Source organism: Miniopterus natalensis, chromosome 9 (assembly GCF_054644295.1).
Source record: "Miniopterus natalensis isolate mMinNat1 chromosome 9, mMinNat1.hap1, whole genome shotgun sequence".
Lineage (NCBI taxonomy): Eukaryota > Metazoa > Chordata > Mammalia > Chiroptera > Miniopteridae > Miniopterus > Miniopterus natalensis.
In genome coordinates, this window is record NC_142089.1 from 30,625,770 (window position 1) to 30,643,357 (window position 17,588).

The 17,588-nt window shown below is 34.1% G+C and overlaps 1 protein-coding gene and 1 pseudogene across 7 annotated transcripts in view; both read right to left on the reverse strand.

Annotated features, from left to right (window-relative positions):
* TUT4 (terminal uridylyl transferase 4) overlaps positions 1 to 17,588 on the reverse strand; it is a 151,419-nt gene that overhangs the window by 45,178 nt on the left and 88,653 nt on the right. For all 7 annotated transcript variants that reach the window (XM_087820435.1, XM_087820437.1, XM_087820436.1 and 4 more), the window contains 7 exons: positions 12,650 to 12,827; positions 11,003 to 11,091; positions 8,072 to 8,123; positions 4,992 to 5,061; positions 2,884 to 3,010; positions 677 to 796; positions 313 to 519 (listed from right to left, as the gene is read on the reverse strand). In XM_087820435.1, coding sequence (XP_087676561.1) covers positions 313 to 519; positions 677 to 796; positions 2,884 to 3,010; positions 4,992 to 5,061; positions 8,072 to 8,123; positions 11,003 to 11,091; positions 12,650 to 12,827 — 843 coding nt within the window. The remainder of the gene's footprint in view (positions 1 to 312; positions 520 to 676; positions 797 to 2,883; positions 3,011 to 4,991; positions 5,062 to 8,071; positions 8,124 to 11,002; positions 11,092 to 12,649; positions 12,828 to 17,588) is intronic.
* On the reverse strand, positions 8,130 to 10,994 carry LOC148092432 (beta-casein-like; annotated as a pseudogene).

A 17,588-nucleotide genomic window follows, 5' to 3' on the forward strand; every position in this document is an offset into this window, starting at 1 on the left:
TCCCATACGCTAAAGTTTTGGTTACAGCCCAACTCCTGAAGGAAATTTTCCTTGTCTAAATGAAAAATAGACAAAGAATTACTTTGACATGATTCAAACAACAGAAGTCTCCCAAAATGAGCTATAAATTCATTAGGGAATCTTGGTACTGAAAAACTAAACCAGATCAACCCCTCACTTTACAGATGAGGAAAATGAGGCCAAGAGGCTTATTCAAGATCAGTCAGCCAACCTACTATTAAAATAACTTCAATCAAAGGCATCACAAATTCTACAGATAGAAAAACCAAAGAAACAAAAACAAAAGCTTACTTTGCCATGTTTTCCCTTCATGGCATTACTTTGGTTGTCTGTTTCTGTCTTCTTTGTATCATCTTTTGGTTGGTCTGCCTTAGCTTTGTTTTCCTCAGCAATTGAATTTTTCTCAGTTGCACTAGAATTATATTCCCACTTCACAAATTTCTCTTCTATGCCCTTCAGCTGAAAGTCATCCATTCTTTTTGGGTCAAAGCCTTCAATCTATATAAAAAGACATTCCAAATTGGTAGTGGGAAAATTATTTAAAAAAATGATGGGCAAACAGAAAAACCAGAATTCCAGTTTAAATAGTTTGGAAAGAGTACTCTGCAAGAGCAAACTACATATGTACATACACATGTCACAAATTCATGCTTACCCAACTTCCAAGTAAACAAGGAAGAAGAGGGGGTTTTCTTTGTTGTAGAAAAAACATCACCATTAAAGCAAAACAGTAAGAAGGAATTCCGCCATCAGTTTGGGAGTCAATATAGCACAACTGCAAAAAGGAAAAGGAAAAAGTACCACCATTTATTTTAGCCTTCTTTAATTTTCTTTGTCCCTCTTACAATAAAAGTAGCTTTTTCCCTACCATAATCATTGTAAAAAGCGTAAGTATATAATTATATAAATATAAATATATGTTAAATATATAATCTGAAATCTCATCACCCTAAAATAACTATTAATTTATTGGTGACCATCTTTCCATGCATTTTTTATTGCATATAAAGACACATATACATTTTAGTTAAATAGAATCATATCATACAATGTGCTTTTATTGTGGATACCTTTTAAAAATATTATTTTCTTATCTTGCTTTATTATCTCATGTTAATAATCTATATACTCCATGCCTTCTTCTCTACTCAAATAACCATGTACAAATATACATATATTTCTATTTTCTATATAAACACAGGTAAGATTTTGATTTTTGTCACTGTTTTACCAAAATTTATTACAGACATCTCTCTGTATATTAATTACTCTTCTCCCTTAATGCACCAAGAAAAGTCCCTCTAAGTCAATTAGTACAAATCTAATACATTCTTTCAAATCATTAAACCATAGTCTATGATCTGGATAATTACTCAATAGTTCCCCCACCAAATAATAGTCACACTTTGTTCTCAGTTTTTGCTACTTTAAACAATGCTGTAATATTTATCCTTATACACATTTTCTAAATACTGGTGCTTATTTATGAGCTATATTCGCAGGAATGTATTTGCTAGATTAAAAAAATGAGATCTATTTCAATTCTAACAAATATTTTAAGACTCAAAAAATTATCAATGAATATGATGTCTCGTGTTTACTTAACCATTAGGATTTGCTCTTTTCTAATCGGCCTATTAAATCCTTTGCCCATTTTTCTATTTTTATACATTACATATCAATTCATATGTGTTCTTTTTCATTACAGATAATAACCCTTTATATCTGATACATACATTTGAAAAAAATGTTATTTTTCCCATTCTGCTTTTCTTTTGACATTATTTATGATACCTTTTACCATATAAAATATATTAATGTTTATATAGCTAAATATGCTTGTATTATACAGCTTCTAGGTTTCTTATCATGGTAAAGAGATTTACCAAGCCACAGTTTTTTATATATATATGTGTGTGTGTGTGTGTGTGTGTATTCTTTTTTTTGTTGTTAACCCTCATTTGAGGATATTACTGCCATTGGTTTTTAGAGAGAACAGAAGAGAGGGGGAAGGGGAGGGAAAAACATCGATTGGTTGCCCTACTGCATGCTCCCCAACTGAGCTGGGGACAAACCTGCAACCCAGGTACATGCCCTTGACCAGGAATCAAATCCGCGACCCTCTGGTGAACAGGCCAATGTTCTAGCACTGGGCCACACTGGTCAGGGAAATATATATATATACACATACACACACTTAAATTTTCTTTTATAATTGTTATTTTTCATTCAAGTGGAATATATTTTGGCATTTAGTGTGCTAAGGGTCCAACATTATTTTATTCAAGAAAGATACAGTTGTGATGGCACCATTTATTAACTAAACCAGTTTTATCACTAAAATAAAATCTTTTTTTTCATACATTAAAATCTCATTTACACTAGGATCTATTTTTGGGCTTTCTATTCTGTTCCACAGATCTATTTGTCTATTCCTACGCAGTTTTACAGTCATAAAGTAGGTCTCCCTTTACTAGTCTCTTTCTGAGTTCTTTTGGCTATTCTCAAACATTTATTCTTTCATACTAACTTTAAGATCATTTTATCCATATTTTAAAAACTCTTGGTAATTAGAATTAAAATTAATGTACATCTGAAAATTAATTTAAGGTGATTTTACATTTTAAGGATACCATCTCCTTATCCAAGAACTTGGTATCTTTGCATTTTCCAAAAATTTAGGAATTGTCACCTATTACCCCCCAACTCTCACATCAAGTCCTTCCTCCAAAACTTATCCCAAATCTGTTTACTTTCCTTCAAATCCACTCTAAACTTACTACAGTCATACATAGCTATTTTGTCCCCACATATTATGATTTATGTTACAGGTTAGGTACTTTTGTCCTCTGTTTCACTCACCTTAGCCCAATAACGAAAGGCTAACACCAAAGGAATAAAGACAGGTTCCATTTTGCCAAGAGCAGCAAGTAAATCAGTAGTGAGGCATGCCATATCATTTCCTGCACTCACTCTACAAAGTAAGCCACTGTGAATGAGAAAGAAATTTCACTGCATTAATTCTTTAAAAAACAGAATACTTCAACCTGTGGTATCCTTTCCAGTCACCATATTTTAATACCTAAGAAACCATAATAAAAACAAATGTTTATTAAACAGAGCTAACTGAAAACTACATATCAATTCCATCACTAGAGTTCCATATAAAGATGTTTTAAATGTTCCTTTGTACTTCAGAAATAAATTTCAACTTCATTTAGTATTTAAGTTCATGAGAAATTCATTTCAAAAGCTGCATTATGATTCACCAAAATTTGATTTATATGAGAGAAAAGGCATTGATCTTGTCAATGTCAAATAGTGCAACATACCTTCATAGTGCATTCTTTTTGCTTTGCACAGATAAAAACAAAAAATGAAATTCTGAACTGACTAGCTATACTTGTTTGTTTTTTAGAATCCACTACAAGTGAAATCATATGGTATTTTTTGTTCTCTATCCTACTTATTTCACTTAACATAATACCCTCTAGGTCCATCCATGTTGTAGCAAAGGACAAGATTTCATTCTCTAGATGGCTAAGTAGTATTACATTGTATACATGTACCACATGGACATCTAGGTTGTTTATCTTGGTTATTGTAAACAATTCTGCTATGAATAGAGGGGTGCCTAGGTCTTTTCAAATTAGTGGTTTTATTTTCTTTGGACAAATACCCAGAAGTGAAATTGCTGGAGTAGTTCCATTTTTAATTTTGTGAGAAATCTCCATACTGTGGATGTACTAATTTACAGTTCCAACAACAATAACTGTACTTCTTGATTCTAATTTTTTTCTATATAAGCTTCCATGACTTCATCGATATGCTATTTTCAGATTAGAGATTAGAAAGGATTTACATATTAACCCACAAGTAATGCATATATGTAAGTGAAAATAGGAGCTACCTTAAATGGGATAACTGAATTGTAGAAGAGATATTTTGGTGGCAGGGAGAAGAATGTGTCTGAGGTTGCCACACAGAGGCAATTAGACACAATGTGATGGAAAAAACTCTAGAAGTCAGAATACCTCCATTCCAATTCTGATTTTTCCCTAACTTATGTGAATTTGGACAAACTGCTTATTTGTGCTCCAGGTCTCAATTTTCTAATTAAGAAAAAAAGGAAGTTGGCCCAGCCGGGCATGGCTCAGCAGTTGAGCATCAACCTAGGATCCAAGAGATGGCGGTTCAATTCCGGGCCAGGGCACATGTCTGGGTTGCAGGCTAGATCCCCAGCAGGGGGCATGTAGGAGGCAGCCGATCAATGACTCTCTCATCATTGATATTTCTCTCTCTCTCTCCCTCTCCCTTCCTCTCTGAAATCAATAAAGATATATTAAAAAAAAACAAAAAAAAGTTGAACTAGGTCTCCATAGATCCTTCTAACTTATTTGTATAAGAAAATACAGTAATCTTAAACTATAAGATATACAGGTTAATAAGCAATAAAAGAACACTTTATTATTTCTGTGTTGTTTTCATGTCTCCCACATTGATCTAAAATAGGATTTAGTTTCCTTTTTCAAGGACACTTTCTCTCTTAGTCCTGTAGATAGCTGACTAGAAAGGCAAGATTAGCCTTCAGTGACTCATTCAATTTCAGTGAACTAAAAACTAGTCTGATAGACTCTGAGCTCCTTGAGAAGAGAGGCTATTTCTTATTTATGTTTGTATCCCTACAGGAAAGCATTACTTAACATACAGTAAATGTTCAATACTGTTGGGTGAACAAACTTGAGAAAAAAAAGTTCTGCATCCAGTGTTTTATTTTTAACTGTCTGGTAGTTCTATTTCTTGTTCACATGCTTTTAGTAAGCCTGCTATTTTAATGAGTAGAAACTAGTAAAGTCATATTAACCTAAGGAGAAATCTAAAACAAAAATTTTCTCTCTTGGAGATGTTCACTGCATATTTGGATGTTGTTGTTATTTTAAAAAATACTTAATTTTTTTCTTGTTACCAACCTTTTCCGATCTTTGCACACCACAACAGGAACTTTAGCGTGAAAATCCGATTCCACATCTACATATAATACTAAAAAGAAAATAAATAAAACAAGAAAGTTAATGTCAACATCTCTAAAATCTTTACGGTAAACATTAAGTAATAGTTTCCTTCCAATTATCACTCTCATTGCTTCTGTGGGAAAATCCACTCTTCTCATTATGAGCATCAATGCAACAGAATCTCTTACCTCTCTTGGTGTCATTTGCTGCATATCCCAAACCACAAGCACAGTCCCAAATTCTGTCTGAAAATTATAATCACTTTAAGAAAAAAGGTTTTAACATCCCTAAGAGTTTGAATATATCCAAGTGAGTATATAATTCAGTCAAAGCTGTTAAACCTTCATAGATACAGCAAACAGAAGGCAACAGGAAACAGAGGGCTGTTTCCACAGGAGTCACAAAATGAGAATCTACAATGCTCTGAAAATTTAGTTCTTTTAAATATCCCTGGAAGTAAAAGGCTAACTCTGCTGGCTCTGTTTCCTATAAACATATGAAGAATCTGCCCAATTAAAGCTCCTAAGGAAGGACTAACAGATGAAACACACTTCCACTCTTTAAGTTCATCTCCATAAATCCACCGTAGGCCCCAATGCCATAAATATCTAATCTAAATAAAAATAGATGCATTAACATTATTTCATTTGAAGTTTAAAGAAAGTCACTTGTTGGAATTATTAATTTATTCAAAAAACATGTACTGAAGACCTCTGCATTAGGAGTTGAATTATGCTTAGCAGATTTAACAATGAATAAGACACAAAGAGCTCTATCACAGGTTTGGAAAACAAGTATATAAACAAGTAAATCCTGTGTATGACAGGATAGAGGTCTTTAAAGAGTACAATGAGGGCATAAGAAGGGAAACAATCAATTTTACAATCAGACTACATTTTGTACACCTACGTGACTCAAGATGATCTATTCATGTATTTTAGTGGAAAAGACATATTTAAAATATTTTCACTAGGTTGATAGTCTCCAATGAATCTAAAGAGGTAAAAGCTCTGTATTTACCTATCTGTAATATGCTTTACAAGTTTCTGTGCAGAGACAAATATTAAGAAAGAAAATATTAAAATCCTTTTACAATAGCAATTTTCAACCTTTTTCATCTAATGGCACACATAAACTAATTACTAAAATTCTGCAACACACAAAAAAATATATTTTTTGCCAAACTAACAAAAAACAGGTTTAATTTTGATTGATTTAAAAAAATAGTAACTACCTATCCATTTTGCTCCAAAGTGACTTTTTAAAAAATCAGGTGCTTATATCTAAGGATTTCTGGTACCAAGAATTAACCAATCAGACACAACTTTATTATGTGACATGACCAGTAAGATGCAACTCTATTATATGACCTATATATTTATGGTTCAAGACAGAGGGCTAATGTTGTGTTGGCTGTTGTCATTTTTTTATTTGACAATCTAAGGGAAAAGAGGCCATAGCCCCTGACTAAATAGTCAGGTATTGCATCTACACCAGTTGAAAACCGTTGCTTTACAAGATAAATGGACCAAATTAATCCCTTAAAAATAACTTCCCAGAAAAATGGCCAACAAAAAACTGATAATGGAGAGCTATGGGGCAGATAGAGAGAGAAAGGAAGTTAAGAGCTGATAATAGAGTCAATGAAAGGGTAAGGTTAAGGACAATAAGCTATCTCTTCTAAGCCAAATTGCAAATATTTTTGCCAGGTACTTTTAATTAATAAAATCTAAGATGACAATAGTAATAATAAAAATCACAGCAGCAGAAATTTAATAAGAAGTTCCTATATACCAGGCACTTTTCCAAGCTATGGCTTAACCCATTTCATCTTCACAACTTCCTCATTAAAAAGATACTACATATTGCCATTTTACAGATGAGAAAACAGAAGCATGAACATTAAATAATTTATCAGCCCAGCCGGGTGTGGCTCAGCGGTCGAGCATCAATCCAGGATCCAGGCAATCATGGTTCGATTCCTGGTCAGGGCACATGCCTGGGTTGCGGGTTCAGAGCCGATCAATGACTCTCATCATTGATGTTTCTATCCCTCTCTCCCTCTCCCTTCTGCTCTCTGAAATCAAAAAAGATATATTTTTTAAAATAATAAATATGCCCGGCCGGGCGTGGCTCAGCGGTTGAGCATGGACCTAGGATCCAGGCGATCGGGGTTCGATTCCCGGTCAGGGCACATGCCCGGGTTGCGGGCTCGATCAATGACTCTCATCACTGATATTTCTATCTCTCTCTCTCCCTCTCCTTTCCTCTCTCTGAAATCAATAAAGGTATATTTTTAAAAATAATTCGTCAAAAAACACTGCCAGCAAGTGGCAGAACTAAATTTGGTGCCTAGAAAGTCTGGCAGCAGATCCTAAGCTCTGAAGCATTTACTTCATAACAAGCAGTAAATAAAAACCCAAAAAATAATATTATAGATTGTATTACATGGCCTGTGGCCCAGTTTGGGACAGTTGTAATTTTAAAAAAGTTTTAAGTATTTTTACCAACATAAATGTTCTTTTTATATCACAAAAAAATCCAGACATGAGGCACATATGAAAAGCTTACCAAGTATGATTTGGTTGGTATAATATAAATGATTAAATTAGGTTAATATTGCTTTAAGTGAGAAAAAAACTTATTTACCCAATAAATGCACACATTTTACCCCCAAGTCTCTCCCTAAGTCTTCCTTCATTGATGGCCTTCCAACAACTATAGATTTTTCTGCCTTTCTGTCTTCATTTACACAAGAAATGCTTATAATATTCAAAGCTAACATTTTTAAATTATCCAAAAGGCAGTAGATTTTATATATCAATTTTAAATATACTTCTAATCTTACAGACATGTAAATTTTCTAGTATACCTATTAAACAAATACATAAATATGTACATGTATATACCTATATATAATACAATGACTCAAATATGCCAGGAATTGTAGTTTAATTTGGTTAGCCATATATAAACAACACAGTGCATGTACCTTTAAAGAATTTTCTTTAGAGAGACAAATTAAAAAAGAAACTTACCACTTTTTTTTAAAATCCCAAGCACTTGTATCAGAAGATCTGGATGATTCATCTAAAAAAGTTTCAAGTTAAATCAATATACTAATTTCAAAGTTGAAGTTGTAGAACTTTAGAGGGAATTCAATTTCATTAAATATTTAAATAAAATCATGCTATTTTAAAATAATGGAAACAAAAGAATGTTTTACTTTTATGTTAACATGTCTTGTTTATGGAAGTAGAATCTAATAAACCAATGTAGTGCTATGATTCCAGCACCACTCCTTGTTAATGAGTTCTTAGGTGAAAAAAGATTCTGGAATTTCACAGCAAAACAAATGGGGGGAAAATTAGTTTACCAAATAATTGTTAAGAGAAGTTGTATAATGCTAATTGGCAACATGGCCAAAAGGCTAACAGATTAAAATACTATTTTAAATAACAAGCTTGTCAAATGTTTAATGTGTACTTTGCTGCTATTTAAAAGTATATAGTAATCATACATTAAGTAAATGACTGTATTAGACTAGAAATTAAACATCAAATTTTCACCCAAACCAAACCTCCTTGAGCATAAACTTATTAAAAAAATTAAAAACATAAAATGTCAACTGATTATTTTAAATGTTTGATATGTCGATAGATAAGCAATGTTAGGAGTGCTAAACAATATTGGTACTTCTGCTAACGTACTAGACGCTAGTTATTAAAAGTACTCATATTGTACAGGCACTATACAAAAATTCCTGGTATATATAATCTTATTTAATATAAAAGTTATCCCTGTTTTGGAAATTAGGAAACTGAGGCTCAGACAGGCTAAGTAAGTGATTTGCTCACTGCAACCAAGATTTGAACACTGATGTATGATTTCAAAGTTCTTTTCACTTTCTATGCTACTTCCATAAGCAGCAACTGCTTAACAGGCTCAAATATAATCACTTTTCCTTCCTTATGCATAAAAGATTAATTTACTGAAATGCTTGATTAGGAAATAACAATAAGCACAATCCTAGAAACTGTTTTTATACATATTTTGATATGGTTATTGTACTTCCAATTCAAAATTGAAATTCTGTGGTACTTTTTAAATTAAAATTTGGAAAATAGAGGTTATGAGTTACATTCAAATTAAGATAAGTGCTGGCCTCGCCAGTCCATGGCTCAGCATGAGCCCACAGACTGAAGGGTACCAGGTTGGATTCCGGCCAAGGGCACGTTACCTCGGTTGCAAGCTGTATCCCCAGCCGTGGTCAGGGTGCATGCAGGGGGCAACCAATCAATGTGTCTCTATCACAACGATATTTCTCTTTCCCTCTCTCCCCCCCCCCGCCTCTCCCTCTTCTTTCCTCCCTCCCTTCCGCTCTCTCTGAAAAGCAGTAAAAGAAAATATATATCCTCGGGTGAGAATTAAAAAACATCTAAGATAAGCGCTACATAATACATAAAATAAAGAAATGCATTTTCATTGTTTCCATGTAGAGGCATTTAAAAATTGGCAAATTTTGATCACATGATACAAAGACTGAAAATATGCCACATTTCCAGTCACAGTCAATTCAAAAGTGGGGGGGAGGAGACACACATTAACTTTGAAATCCTCTCAGACCTGCTGTAAGTTGTAAACTGGGGCACTAGAATGAATCACAGGGCAGAACTCCCGGGTAGGATCAAGCAGAGACTCTTGGTACAGCAGAAGAGCTCAGACGGGAATCTCTCTCTGGGGGTATGTCATCACTTGCTGGGGAAGCAGCATGGCTTTGGGTTAAAAAAGGAAGGGCAAGGGCTGAGTAGGAAGAATTGGGAGTCAAGAGGAGGCTTGGGGACCTGGTACATCAAGGGCTGGCGCAAAGACAGAGGAAGGTATGAATTTTTGAGATCACTAAGATTTGGGATTTAGTGTTCAAAAAATGGCACTACTGCCTGGCCAGCATGGCTCATGGTTGAGGGTTGACCCATGAAACCAGGTCAGAGTTTGATTCCTGGTCAGGGTACATTCCCGGGTTTCAGGCTCAATCCCCAGTAGGGGGCAGCCAATTAATGACTCTCATCATTGATGCTTCTCTCTCTCTTCCTCTCCTTTCCTCTCTGAAATCAATAAAAACACACCTAAAAAACTAAAAAATAAAATTTAAATGGCACTATTGGAGAGTTAAGAAGTGGCATCACATTGTACTTAGGAAAGATGGTCTCCTTAGTATTGGGGGCTTCCATACTTCAGGCTGAAGGATAGGCGGCACCATAGCAGGCTAAGCAAGAGGCAGAACATTTTGTGGAAGGACAGTGTAAGGGATGGGCTCAGCGTAAGGACAGATTAGAGGCTGTGGCTGAACAAAGGGGTGGATTTTGTCCTGGCATTCATCCTCTCTTCACTGCTGTTTCTCATGTTCAAACTTCTCGGTTTCTTGTTGATGTGTGTAATAGATTCCTCACTGCTTGAAAGTCTTTCTACAGTCTCAGTGGATACGCTGAGACCTTCCTTCTCCAGTGCAAGAGCAAGGGCCACCAGACAAGCAAGGATGAGGACCTTCATAGTTAACAAGTTCAGTCTCAATGTGGCTTCTTCTGTAAATCCTTGGTTATAAGTTTTCTGTTCAGCTAGTCTTCAGTTGGTTATTCAGGTTGATTGTTCTATATTTTAGTTGTAATTCCAGTTTGGTCCTAGGAGGAGGTGAGTATAACTTCCACCTACTCTGCCACCATCTTGGATCCTCCCATTTTACCTTTTTTTTAAATGACTGCCTTTCTCTGCTTCTTTTTCTGTCCCTTATTTCTTTTATTCTATCTATGTCTGACACCTAATAGTAGTTTCCAAAAGCACTGTTTAATCATGGTAACTTCTGTAAGGCAGAATTTTATAGTACCCTGCACCTCCTCTAAAAAGATAATCAATAAAAAATACCAAGTACTAATTAAGAACCACATAGGAGAAGTTCTTTTCTAATTACTTACCTTGGGAGGAAATTTTATATCTATATTAACATCACTAGTTTTCAGAGCAAACTTAGTCAGAGATGAGCCATACAACCTAAGTGAACATTCTGGAAAAAAAAAAAAAATATCAAAGCATGAAATAGCATGCAAATATGGGATCTTTAAAAAACAGTGGTAGGAAAACTGCATATATCTCAATTCTACATCTTCCAATTCTAATACAACAATTATAGGAGAATGATATCCTTTCTAACTCATCTACAAAATAAAAATGTTTCTTAGTTGTGGGTTCAGGAACAAAAATGAAAGAGAAAAATTACTCATAAATGTTCAATGTTTAAACAAAATTTTAGTAATAGTTAACTTAGGAATAACTACAAGTGTGTTTAACATTTAATAAATAATAGTAAAGAATGTACAACCTAGCTATAGCTACAGTCACAAACTGCATTTATTTATTTTTAGATATTTACATTTACGTAAGAGATAGCACTTTAAAAGGGGAAGGAATCATAGGCATTCAATAACAGTGCTCTTTAAAAACATACAGTGAAACCATCAATTAATACTGCAAGCTTAAAACCAAAAATACTCTGTGGCTTTCAAGAGTTCATAGAACAAATTAATAAATAATAGTAACATACTACCCACATCTTTCTCAGATTATCAAATATGTCGTTTCAAAAATCATATGGCAAATTTTAAATGGATCTCATCAGAGGGCAAGTTGAAAAAAACGATGACTGGAACTGATCAGGCAGGTTTAGTTTCTTAGAAAGTGTAAGCTCATACTCAGCTGTAGATATAGGAGCCTACTTTTAAAGTTTACAAAATGTGTGAAAATCATTCGTCATTAAAATAATAAAAATTTCATTTCTACTCTTACAATAGTGAATTATTTTATATACAACTTCAATTAGCACTCAATGTATTTTAGACAGACCACATTACAGGATAAAGAGAAATAAAAATGTTTTCCATTTTAAAATTTCAGTTTTATATTCTTATACATCTCACAATGGCTCTTTAAAAAACTAAAATTTACCAACTATCCAAAATCCCTTTGATAGTAAGCAATAAATCTTATTTAACATACAGGTACTTAAATTCAATACTAATGCAAAAAAAAGAGAGAGAGCTAAGCAAATAATCTATACATAAATGTCTACAATAAGCCTGGTCCAACTCCCGCCTGCACCAAAAACATAAGGTTTCCGTAAAGGAAGAACAGAGTCAAAAGAAATTAAAGTGAAAATTTTATCTCTAACATCCCTACTTAATTTTTCCCCACCATCAGGCAATAGAAATTTTATTCAGTGAGTGGTTGTAATGTACATACTGAAAATAATATAAATAAAATGTCCATTCATGAGTCAATAATACTGAAAAATTAATATAAAACAAAATGTTCAACTACTAAGAAATTATCCTGTTTCTGGCATTTAGAAAATCTTTTTCTTTTAATAACAAAAAGTATGTTGTGCCCAAATTCTCCATTTTGCTTTTGTGCAATACCCCCACCCAAAGTCATTTATAAAACAATTAAATTCATCTATTAAGAAAGAGGGGGGAAAAAGGAAAACATTAAGAAATTTACCCAAAGTTCAAGACGAAGCAAGAGTAAGAGTTGTGTGATTTTTTTAAAAGTATAAAATGTACTTGTACCTGGTAAAAATGTTGTTATAACCTTTGACATTTCCTCCACAATTTCCTGACGGACTCTGAGGTCATCATCTGTTATTCCTTGTTCTTTTGCTAATTCAATAACTGCAACACTTAAAGCTGCCAAGTGGGCAGGGGAAGGAGGTGGAAGAGAACGAAGCTCACTTTCTTCCTGCTTTTCCTGTTAGTGTAACATTTAACAACAACAATATATATATATATAAATATTAGTATTTTAATGTCCTTATATTTAGGAGAAAAAGACAAAATATATTCAATTTCTATGTGCCAGATTTAAGGCACACAGGATATGGAAGTGAACAAGAGAGACAGAAATCCCTGCCTTTGTGAAGCAGATTCAGAAGACTGAGAGGTACTGTGGGGAAGCTGCTATTAAACATTAAGAAATAAAGTTTGTTAAACTTCATTGTCTGCATAAATTCTGAAATGCTTCATCAAAGCCAAGATGGTTGTTCTGTAGTTTAGTTGTAATTTTTGTTGTTTTTGTTGTTAATCCTTACCCTGTGATATTTTTTCCACTGATTTTTAGAGAGAATGGAAGGGAAGGAGGGAGGAGAGAGAGAGAAAGAAACATCAATGTGAAAGAGACACACCAACTGGTTGCCTCCCACACACGTCCTGACCAGGACTGGGGATCGAACCTGCAACCCAGGTATATGCCCTTGACAGAGAATCAAACCCGAGACCCTTTGGTGCACAGGCCAATGCCCTAACCACTGAACCATACCGGACCAGGGCTAGTTGTAATTGTGATGTGGTACCACTACCACATTTAAGTATGCCACCGTCTTGACCAGAAATAGTTTAACTTTTTAAAAACTACCAAAATGTACTACTACTATATGATCCAGTAATCTCACTTCTGTATATTTATCCAAAGAAAATGAAAACAGATACCTTTACCCCCATGTTCACTGCAGCATTATTTACAATAGCCAAGACATGAAACAGCCTAAGTGTCCATCAATGGATGAATGATTAAAGAAAATGCAGTATTTATATATAGTCATGCACTGCTTAACAACAGAGATATGTTCTGAGAAGTGCCTCAGTATGTGATTTCATCATTTTGTGAACATTATAGAGGTATTTACATAAACATAGCCTACTACGCACTTAGGCTACATGGTATGACTTATTGTTCCTAGGCTATAAGTCAGTACAACATGTTACTGTACAAAACAACACAAGATTAAATTAAGCACCTGGCCGCGTGGCTCTGCAGCTGAGCATCAACCTATGATCCAGGAGATCACAGTTCAATTCCCGATCAGGGTACATGCCCAGGTTGCTGGCTCAATCCCCAGTAGGAGGCATGCAGGAGGCAGCCGATTAATGACTCTCGTCACTGATGTCTCTCTCTCTCTCTCTCTCTCTCTTTCTCTCTCTCTCGTTCTCCCTTCCTTTTTCTGAAATCAGTTAAAGACATTAAAAAAAAGATTAAATTAAGCACAAGAGAAAAATATGCAATCAAGCACAGTAAATACGAGATACATGAGGCCGCAGCTGGCATAGCAGGAGCTTTTTTTAATAAGTAGAAAGAGTCCACTCTAAAATAAAAATTAAAAGTATAATAAATACATAAATGAGTAACAGTCTTTTATTATTATGTATTATGATGCTGTAAAATGTACTGTACTTAACTGTATGTGCTATATTTTTATACCAGCATCATCACAAATAAGTAATGTGTTTCATTATCATTTTACCACATTAATATAGAAACCCTATTATGCAGTCCATGACAGTACATGGATTATTCAGGCATAAAAAAGGAAATCCTGTCCTTTGCAACATGGATGGACTGAGGGCATTATGCTAAGTGACGTAAGACAGAGAGAGAAAGAAAAATACCATATGATCCCACTTATATATGGAATCTAAAACAAACAAGCAAAAACTGAACTCACAGAGAACAAACTGGTGGTTGCCAGAAATAGGGGATTAGGGGAAGGAGGGAGGAAATGGGTAAAATTAATCAAAAGGTACAAACAAACTTTAGTTATAAAATAAGTCCTGGGGATAAAACATACAGCATGGTGACTATACTTAATAATATTGTATTATATATTGAAAAATTTCTAAGAGAGTAAATTTTTAAAGTTCTCAAGAAAACAAAAACGTGTGATTATGTGTGGTACTGGATGTTAACTAGACTTATTGTGATCATTTCACAAAACATGCCATTGGTATTTTAATAGAGATTGCATTGAATCTAAATTGCTTTGGGTAGTATGGACATTTCAATGATGTTAATTCTTCCAAGCCATGAACACAGTATATTCTTCCATTTGTTTGTATCTTCCTCTATTCCTTTTTTCAGTGTCCTGTAGTTTTCTGAATACAGGTCTTTTACCTCCTTGGTTAAGTTTATTCCAAGGTATCTTACTTTTTTTTGTTGTAATCGTAAATGGGATTTTTTTGTTTCTTTTTCTGAGTTCATTATTGGTGTATAAAAATGCCATAGATTTCTGGGTGTTAATTTTGTATCCTGCTACATAGCAGAGTTAATTTATTAAATCTAGTAGCTTTTTGGTGGAGTCCCCTACTATGATTATATTGCTGTTTGTCTCTCCCTTAAAGTCCTCCAAGAGTTTTTTTCTATATATAGATGCTCGACTACAAATATAGTTTTACTTCTTTTCCAATCTGGATGGCTTTTCTTTCTTTCTTTTTCATTTTTATTTTTTAATATTTTTATTGATTTCAGAGAGAAGGGAGAAGAGAAAGAGAGAGAACCATCAATGATGGGAGAGTCATAGATCAGCTGCCTCTGCACATCCCCCCACTGGGGATCGAGCCAGCAACACAAGCATATGCGCTGACTGGGAATCAAACCTCAATCTCCTGGATCATAGGCTGATGCTCAACTGCTGAGCCATGCCTACCAGGCAGCTTTTCTTTCTTTTTCTTGCCTGATTGCACTGGCTAGAACCTCTAATACAATGTTGAGTAGAAGTGCTAAGAGTGAACATTATCTTTTTTCCCTGTTTTCATTGTGACAAAATATACATAACATAAAATTTACTATCTTCACCATTTTAAGTGTACAATTCAGTGGCATTAAGTATATTTATATTGTTCTGCAACCATCACTATCATCCATCCACAGAATTCTTTTCATCCTACAAAACTGACAATATACCCAGTAACGATAACTTACCATTCTCCCATTTCCCCAGGCTCTGGCAACCACAACACTACTTTCTCTAAAATTTTGACTACTCAAGTACCTCATATAAGTAGAACCATACAGCATTTGTCTTTTTGGCTGGCTTATTTCTCTTAACATAATGCCCTCAAGGTTCATCCATGTTGTAGCATATCAGAATTTTCTTCCTTCTTTAAGTCTGTTTAATATTCTTGTACATATATATGACATTTTGTTTATCCATTCATCTACTGATGAACACATGGGTTACTTCTATGTTTTATTTAGCTATTGTGACTAACACTACAATGAGTATCAGTGTATAAATAACTCTTCAAGACCCTACTTTCAATTCTGAGTATATACTCAGAAGTGTAATTGCTGGATCATATGGTAATTCCATTTTTTTATTTTTTGAGGAACCTCAATACTATAGCAGCTATACCATTTTCATACCTGTTTTTTCCCCCTAATCTTATGAGAGAGCAGTCTTTCACCATTAAGTATGATATTAGGTATATGTTCTTCATAGATGTTCTTTACCGTGTTGAAGAAGTTCCTTTCTATTCCTAGTTTGCTGATACTTTTTATCAGAATTTTTACAAATGCTTTTTCAGCATCTACTGAGATGATCATATTATGTTCTTTTGTTTGTTAATATCATGAATTACCATTGCCTGGTTTTCTAGTGTTAAACTAACACTGCATTCTCGGAATAAAGTCTCACCTAGTCAGGACATATTTCTTCCTTAAATATTCTTTTGGATTCAATTTGCTAAAATGTTTAGAAATTTTGCATTTATGTTTATGAGGGATATTATCCTGAAATTTTCTTTTATTGTAATGTCTTTTTCTGATTTTGGCATCAGAGTAATGTGAGCCTTATAGACTAAGTTCAATATTCTGGAAAATTTTGTATAGAACTGGTACATATACATCAATTATCTCAGGCTCAATGATGCTATTTTCTTTCTTTTTTTGCAATTTTTTTTTCTGTTTCATTTTGGATAGTTTTCATTACTGTATCTTCAAGTTTGCTAACCTTTTCTTTTACAATTTCTGAACTGCCATTAGCCCTACCCAGTGTATTCTTCATCCTAGACATTGTTTTCATTTCTGTAAGTTCAACTGAATCTTTTTTATGCCTTCCATGTCTCTAACTTCTGGAACATCAGGAATACAGTTATGTTAACTGTCTTAATGTCCGTCTCTGCTAATTCTACTGTATCAGTTCAAAGTCAGTTTTAATTAGCTGATTTTTCTGCTCATCATGGTTTGTATTTTCCTACTTCCTTATATGCCTGGGAATTTTTGATTGAATGCTAAACAATGTGAACTTTTGGAGGGTGACAAATATTTTGTATTTCTATAAATATTCTCAAGTTTTGTTCTATAATGACGTTAAATACTTCTAAACAGTTTATCCTTTTGGGTCTTGCCTTTAAAGTATTTTAATTGGGACCACATCACATTTAGTTTAGAGTCAAATATTACCTACCACTGAAATAAGATCATTCTAAGTACTCTACTTAATGCCCCATATAGTATGAAGTTTTCCAGTCTGAATAGCAGGGAAGTACTAGTCCCAGTCCTGTGTGAGCACAAAGCACTGTTCTAATCCTCTCAGATGGTTCATTCCCTGGCTTCAGGGAGCTTTCAACATGCATGCACCAGTCTTATAATGAATACTCAGGGAACTGTCCACAGATCTCTGGATTTCTCTGAAAGGCTTCCTCTTTTTGCTATTCTATTCTGAAAACTCTATCCACC